At 58.0% G+C, this 7,637-nt stretch overlaps 1 protein-coding gene across 3 annotated transcripts; it reads left to right on the top strand.

Moving 5' to 3' along the window:
- The first annotated feature begins 1,391 nt into the window (after positions 1 to 1,391).
- RABGGTA (Rab geranylgeranyltransferase subunit alpha) lies at positions 1,392 to 7,552 on the top strand. Of its 3 annotated transcripts, none has more exons than XM_045802660.2 (17): positions 1,392 to 1,561; positions 1,879 to 1,935; positions 2,098 to 2,208; positions 2,575 to 2,699; positions 2,866 to 3,053; positions 3,287 to 3,490; positions 3,763 to 3,846; positions 3,936 to 4,018; positions 4,108 to 4,209; positions 4,320 to 4,425; positions 4,520 to 4,571; positions 4,737 to 4,825; positions 4,969 to 5,057; positions 5,145 to 5,261; positions 6,102 to 6,215; positions 6,475 to 6,562; positions 7,319 to 7,552. In XM_045802660.2, exons 2-17 carry the CDS (start codon positions 1,933 to 1,935, stop codon positions 7,465 to 7,467), a joined length of 1,704 nt encoding a protein of 567 aa, XP_045658616.1. In that variant the 5' UTR covers positions 1,392 to 1,561; positions 1,879 to 1,932; the 3' UTR covers positions 7,468 to 7,552. The 3 variants fall into 3 exon arrangements, with proteins under 3 accessions (XP_045658616.1, XP_045658617.1, XP_087715138.1); XM_045802661.2 differs by lacking the exon at positions 1,392 to 1,561 and adding an exon at positions 1,595 to 1,709; XM_087859012.1 differs by lacking the exon at positions 1,392 to 1,561 and adding an exon at positions 1,614 to 1,727.
- The last annotated feature ends 85 nt before the right edge of the window (positions 7,553 to 7,637 follow it).

Here is a 7,637-nt window from a genome sequence, read left to right as displayed (position 1 = left end):
CACCCAGGCGCTCTAGAGTCCATGTTCACAAGCACTCTGCTTACTGCCTCCACATGTAATCCCATGTGCACGCAAAGCTCCCATCACAATGCCTGACACAAAGATAACCAATAAGTGGTGTGACTCTTTCCTCACTAGGACCACAGTACACAGGTCAGGAAAAGTGTCTTTTCCTCTGTAATTTGTTACAGGGCCTGGGTAAGACAGACTATATAGTGGTTACTTCATGTATATTTATATTTATATACATAAATATACAGAATTTAAAGACATACTTTCTTAAGTGTGAGTTATAAACACATGCCACATGGACACACACTTCTCACAAATACATCACATATGCTCATGCACACACACTCACTGGACACCTTGAACCCCATGAAGACTCACCAAGAAACCTTCTTGAGCTGGTCCAGGAGCCATAGACAGCTTTTAGGCAGAGATTGACATGATCACATCTGCATTTTAGGAAAGTTGATCCAGCAGCACAGAGGATGGACTCATAATGGAGGGGACAGAGTGGAGATGAGGGAACATTGAAAAGGCTTTCAACAATCAGGGAAGAAAGGAACTTAATTTCTAGGGCAGTGGGAATGGAGAGAGTATTTAAGAGCTACTAAGGAAAAGTGGGGAGGGAATAGTGCCATTCTCTATAATAGGAAACATAAAGGCCAAAGTTTAAGAATGGATGGGACACGATATCTTTTCACTTTTGGAGTTTCAGATGTCACTGGAACACCCAGGTGACGTCCAGTAGGCTTTTGAATATGTGTGTGCATACATATGTTCATTTTTACAGCTCATTAGACATCTGGGCTGGAGACACAAGTTCGAGTGTTATCAGCTCACAGGTAGTAATTAAAACCATGAGTATGGATGAAGTCACCCAGAGAAAGTATGGGGCCAGAGAACCTGTGGGTCCAGGACAGAGCTCTGGGGCTGTTCCAACTCCAAGCAGGAGAAGGCTTGGATTTGTGAATGTTCTTCCAGGAATAGTGTGTGATGTGGCAGGAGGTGAGGAAAGGGCCCTGGAGATCACCAACATTTAGGGGAGAAGAAGGTGAACAGATGAGAAGAGAGGGGCAGAAATGCAGGAGAAGCCAGGAAAGGGTGTCAAGCAGAAAGAAGTCAGCCGCATAAAAGCTACAGGGGCCAGTGGAGATAAGGACAGGAAACTCCACCCGTTAGATGTGGCAAGTAGGAGGCGGCCCGTGCGGCCAGAGTGAGGTCAATGGGATAGTGACTGCGTGAGTCCCCGGCTGCTGAAAAAACTGCAGTTTGAGCAGCTGACTGAAATTGCAGGCCCCACGGCTTTCATGCGCGCTACACCGTCGCTCATGCGCACTCATAGGCACCAGAGGGCAAATTACAGGGACTCGGCCTTTCCGGAGAGGACTGGCGCACGCGCCTCGCGAGCCCGCCTACTCCGCCGCCGGCCCTTCTCCAAGCCTGCAGAGGGCGCTGCGCCTTGGAGAGCCGGGCGTGGAGCCGCTCTAGCCTGCGCCCGGGCTCGGTGGCTGGCGCCGCAGTTTAGCGTGCCCCACGCCTCCCCTCAGCGCAGGTGGGTCCGCCCGCGGGGGGCGGGAGTGTCTGGGATCCGTGGGGTGGGTGGGTAGCGGTAGTCTCCAGGCGCTGGGTGGTCCCCATTGCTTAGGTCCCCCGAGTTGGGTCCGGCCCCGGAGGATCGGGCTGTGGGCGAGGCGACAAGGGTACGAGCCCCCATCTAGGTGGGCGCCTGCTCCAGAACAAGCGCCGCTTGTCCCAGGATCCTTTCACACCCCGGGGGTCTCCGCCAAGGCTCGCGTGCGGCTTCCGGGGACGCGCTGGGGGCGGGGCTAGCGGGGGCGGGGCTCCCATGATTGGCACTTCTTTCCCCAGGTTTTTCGAGCTTCCCCTGGACCCCTTCCCCGTCCTGAGCCCTGAGCCGGCGCCATGGTGAGACCTTTGAGTCAAGCCCCTCACCTCCGCATGCCCATGGCCCGCGTGGCCTTGCCTCCGTTGCCCTCTATAAGCCTGGGGCTCCGCAGTGGGGGGTTTCGGTGGGTCTGCCCCTGCAAGGCAGTCTGCACCCTTCCATCCGCCCCCTCATCCCTGTAGCACGGGCGCCTGAAGGTGAAGACATCGGAAGAGCAGGCGGAGGCCAAAAGGCTAGAGCGGGAGCAGAAGCTGAGGCTATACCAGTCAGCCACCCAGACTGTCTTCCAGAAGGTGGGGCCCTCAGAGATAGCCCCTTCTCCAGGCGGCCCCCTTAGTATATCACAGAGGCCAAGAGCTGGGCCTTAGAGTCACAGTCTGGATCCATATCTGGGTTCCATCACTTACAAGCAGTGTGACCTTAGGCAAGTTACTGAATCTCTTTAAGTTTCAGTTTACTCTTCTGTAAAATGGACCTTACTGCATAAGGTTGTTGTGAATATTAAATGAGAGGATACCTGTTAACCCCTAAAGTGCTCTGTGTGGTACCTGTTGTGTAGCTTGTGGTTTACAGAATATTCAGTAGTTCTATTTATGTTATTTAGCGTTGCAGTGGGAGAATAATATGATCTCTGACCTTGCTACTACCTATGTTCTAAGCGCCAGGCTGGTGAGCTGGATGAATCAGTGCTGGAATTGACAAGCCAGATTCTGGGAGCCAACCCCGACTTTGCCACCCTCTGGAACTGTCGACGAGAGGTGCTTCAGCAGCTGGAGGCCCAAAAGTGCGTAGATGGCACTGGCCCTGCCCTGCCTGGGTCCAGGGGTAGAGGAAGATTGGGGCAGCCAGGGGCATAGGCAGAGGGGAACAGTGGGCAGGGTGTAGAAAGTCAGGGGTGAGCTGAGGTTGAGTGTTGGACGGCCCTGAGTCCCATTTCCCTCTGAGTGCAGGTCCCCCGAGGAGTTGGCAGCTCTGGTGAAGACAGAACTGGGCTTCCTGGAGAGCTGCCTGCGGGTGAACCCCAAGTCCTATGGTACCTGGCACCACCGCTGCTGGCTGCTGGGCCGCCTGCCAGAGCCCAACTGGGCCCGGGAGCTGGAGTTATGTGCCCGCTTCCTCGAGGTCGATGAGCGGAACTGTACGTGCCTGCCTGCTGATTGCGCCCCAGACCGTGGTTACTGGGGCCTCAGTAAGGCCCAGGGTTGGGAGGGATGGCCCACTGAGCTGATGGCAAAAGGGGTGATGGAGACAAACACATGCTCTGTGGAGCGCACGGAGGTGTTTCTAAGGGTTTCCGCAGGAACTCCAGGGGTTCTAGCTATAGAGCTCTCCTCGTGCTACTTCTGAGGTGTGCCGTCACTCCTCCCCCAGTTCACTGCTGGGACTACCGGCGCTTTGTGGCCGCCCAGGCAGCTGTGCCCCCTGCAGAGGAGCTAGCCTTCACCGACAGCCTCATCACCCGAAACTTTTCCAACTACTCCTCCTGGCATTACCGCTCCTGTCTCTTGCCCCAGCTGCATCCCCAGCCAGAGTCTGGACCACAGGGACGCCTCCCTGAGGATGTGCTCCTCAAAGGTCAGCAGGGCCAGAGGGTGCTGGGGAAGACTCTGCGGTGCTGCCTTTCCAGCCCTGTTTACCTAACCCTGTTCCTGAACCTCCTACTCGGGCTTGTTGAGCACCTTTGTGCCTGGCTTTGGGGGTGCATACGATTCAACCCCTGGCTGCAGGGAACTCAAGTGTCCAGTGCGAAAGATTCAGCCATTGTGCAGGGCCAACAGATGAATGGAGCTGAGGGTGAGGGTGGGACACGGGGGTGGCCAGAGCCCGTGCCTCCTTGGCCCCTGCAGAACTGGAGCTGGTGCAGAACGCCTTCTTCACGGACCCCAATGATCAGAGCGCCTGGTTCTATCACCGCTGGCTGCTGGGACGAGGTGAGCCGTGGGGAAAGAGGCTGGGCGTTCAGGGCTTGGAAGCAATGCAAGAGGATTTGAGGAGACCTGAGGTTGTGTTTCGCCCCCAGCTGACCCCCAGGACGCCCTGCGCTGCCTGCATGTGAGCCGGGATGAGGCCTGTCTGACTGTCTCCTTCTCTCGGCCTGTCCTAGTGAGTCCTGCGCCTTTTGCTGGAGAGCATCATGGATGTGGGTCTGGTGCCGTTGGGGCTGACAGGTCTGTCTTTGTCCCCTGTGCCAGGTGGGGTCCGGGACAGAGACCTTGCTGCTCATGGTGGACGAGTCACCCCTGGCTGTGGAGTGGAGGACCCCGGATGGCAGGACCCGGCCCAGCCACGTCTGGGTATCCCAGGATCAGTGGGGCAGAGTGGGGGGCTGGGGCGGGGCAGGGCTGGACTGGGACAGTCAGAGAAGTAGTGAGGCTCAAGCATTTCCTTAACCCAGTGCTCCCAGCTCTGTGACTTGCCCGCTGCCTCTCTCAATGACCAGTTGCCCCAGCATACGTTTCGTGTCATTTGGACAGCAGGCGATGCCCAAAAGGAGTGTGTACTTTTAAAAGGTGACACAGCCTCTACTCTGCCCCTTGCGGCAGCACTTTCGTTCTTCTCCTGCTCTCACGGTGGTCCCCTTCTACCACCCGTTCTTGTTCTCAGGCCGCCAAGAGGGCTGGTGCCGGGACTCGGCCACGGACGCGCAGCTCTTCAGGTGATGGCAGGGAAGCACACGAACCAGGAGAGGGGTCTGGACTCCGGGCACCAGGCAACTGGGGCGGGGGGCTGGGGGCCTGGGCACATGGTCTCAGACCGGGTACTGGGGACGACCAGCACCCCGAGTAGACATCATCGCCTCCCCCGCCCTATCCATCCTCAGGTGTGAGCTGTCGGTGGAGAAGTCCACAGTGCTGCAGTCTGAACTTGAGTCCTGTAAGGAGCTGCAGGAGCTGGAGCCAGAGAATAAGTGTGAGGCCCCATTCCCTGAGATCCTGCTCTTCTGAGGAGGCCCTTGTCCAGGAGGGCCTCTCAGGGAGAGCAGGAAGGGTCTCAAGAGATGGGAGCAGAGGAGGATCTAGGAGAGACAGTCCTTTTCCTCACCCTCTCCTCAGGGTGCCTGCTCACCATCATCCTGTTGATGCGGGCACTGGACCCCCTGCTGTATGAGAAGGAGACGCTGCAGTATTTCCAGACCCTGAAGGCAAGTCAGGCCTGTGGGAGCAGGGAGGCCCGGTGGGCAGCAGGAAGACAGCTGACGGGCCTTCCTTGCCGTCCCCATCCCCGCCAGGCCGTGGACCCGATGCGGGCAGCGTACCTGGACGACCTGCGCAGCAAGTTCCTGCTGGAGAACAGCGTGCTCAAGATGGAGTACGCCGAGGTGCGCGTGCTGCACCTGGGTCACAAGGTATGGGCTGCCGTGTGCGCCTTCCCCGGGCCCTCCCTTCTTCCTCATGACCTGGCCGGCTTTTGTGTCCACTCCGTGGGCTTGAGCGGAGGCGCTCTGGCCTCACCGTGCCCCTGGCTTTGGCCTCAGTCTCAGGTTGCCTTTGTGGACTTTCTTCCTAACCAAGACTGCATTCATCTTCCTTCAAGCCAACTGCTCTTCCTGGCCTTACTTTCTGTCACTTGCCCCATCATTCTGGTTACCCACTCGCAAATCTTTGAGTCACCGGGCCTCCTCGTGCCATCCCCTCTCCTGGGCCAGTCACATCTTCGTTCTTCCCTCACAGCGAGGCCTCACCCACCCCCCTCATGCTGACGCTTCTGTCCCTGGAGCAGGCCCCGGCACCTAAAGCCTGGGTAGTTTCCAGATGTCTGACAAACTTCCCAGACTCTGTTTTCCCTTTTCGTAGCCTTTCCCAGTCAGCCTTCCCAACACAGCCGTTTCATCACGTCACTGCTGCGCACCTCCACGCCACCACACCGATCCCCCAGGCTCAGCACGCCCGCTCCTGCCGGGGTCTGTGCTTCCCCCAGCGCCACCTCCACCCCCGTGCTGCCCCCGCTCCAGCTCCCTCCGCCCCATGCACCCACCGGCCACCCCACCGCAGCACTCCCTGTCTGTCCCTTTCCTTGGCTCAGAGTGTGGACTGCTCAAGGTTGTAAAGTAAGCTTCTCACCTGCTCTGTCCTGTCCTCGGCCAGGGTCCCCAAGGGCCTGTGTGGGGCACAGAGGGTAAGTGCCTCATGAGCCATGGCTGAGGACCCTCCCCCAAGTCTCGCTGGGTATGTCATCCACCCCTCAGGATCTGACGGTACTGTGCCATCTGGAACAGCTGCTCTTGGTCACTCACCTGGACCTGTCACACAACCGTCTCCGAGCGCTGCCCCCTGCCCTGGCTGCCCTGCGCTGCCTTGAGGTGAAGCACCCCCCCATCACTGTCCCGGGTGGCCCTTCTCCCTTTCCTCCCCCTCAGAAGTCTGCCACCCTACAAAGGGGTGTCCGGATCCTCCCAGCCCCTGCAGATGACCCTTCTCTGCCTCCATCACCTAGCCTGACCTCAGCAGTCTTTCCCTGCACTGTGAGCTGATCACCCCGGGCTCCCTACTTGCTTGCACCAGTCCCAGGCCGACAGCTGCCTGCCCTTCCTTGACTTCCCTGTCCTCCCTGTTCCCCAGGTCCTGCAGGCCAATGATAATGCCATAGAGTCCCTGGACGGTGTCACCAGCCTGCCCCGGCTGCAGGAGCTCTCCCTGTGTAACAACCGTATCCTTCTTTCCGAGTGCCTTTCAGGCAGCAGGTGGGGTGAGGTGCCACAGTGGGGAGGGACACACAGCAAGCGGGGTGAGTGGCAGAGGGGGATGTGGCATAGGCAAAGGAGAGGGAATAGCCTGGGGCCGTATGGGGCCTCGTTGACTTGCACTGGTGGTTTTGCAGGCGGCAGTGACTTCCTCAAGCCAGAGTTCACAGACCAGCAGCCTGCAGATGTTCTTGGGTACCATGTGGTATTTTAAAAATCAGGGAGTTTCGTATTTAAGAACTGTAGAATTCTGATTCTACTTAAAAGTTGGAAGTTAGGGACCCCTGGCTGGCTCAGTCGGTAGAGTGTGTGACTCTTAATCTTGGGGTCCTGAGTTCCAGCCCCATGTTGGGTGTGGAGCCTACCTTAAAAAAAAAAAAAAAAAAAAGGAAGTTAAAGCAGCCTTTGGCCTGCATTTCCACTCAGCAAGCCTTGGCCGTTGCCGAGTCGTGGATGCCTCTGTGGCCAGAGCTAGCTTTCTCCTTGGCCGTAGTCCACCACTCCTGGTACCACATCTGGCCTGCCGCTTGGGCTTCCTGCCTGGCCCCAGGGGCAGGTATTTGCAGTCTGGATTCTTACTCCGTCCAGGGGAGCCTGCAAGATGCCTAGCAGCCAGACGGCCAGGCTGCGGTCCCTGTTCCAGAGGGAAAGCAGTGATGGCTACACAGGAGCACATGGGTCTGGGGGCACCGGCCTTGCTTTCCTTGACTCTCCTGCCCAAGGCCTCCGGCAGCCCGCAGTGCTCCAGCCTCTTGCCTCCTGCCCTAGGCTGGTCCTCCTCCACCTGCAGGGCAACCCCCTGTGCCACACAGTGGGCGCCTCTGAGCACCTGGCTGAGCTGTTGCCGTCAGTTGACAGCATCCTCACCTAGGAGATGCTTCCCCACCCTTGCTCTTTAACTTATTGGGACTGAATAAACAATGGAGAGGCCCCCTCGGGCTGCTACGCTGCTGCCACCGCCACCGCCGCCACCATTACTCCTGCCACCTATTCTGGAAAAGAAAGGGAGAGAGTGCGGGCATGTCAGCTTTGCCTCACGCT

The sequence above is a fragment of the Ursus americanus genome, chromosome 35, assembly GCF_024610735.1.
Source record: "Ursus americanus isolate L20-20 chromosome 35, mUrsAme1.1.p, whole genome shotgun sequence".
NCBI classification, from domain to species: Eukaryota; Metazoa; Chordata; class Mammalia; order Carnivora; family Ursidae; genus Ursus; species Ursus americanus.
Note: the sequence above shows the minus strand (reverse complement) of the source record. Positions and strands in the feature narration are given on the sequence as shown.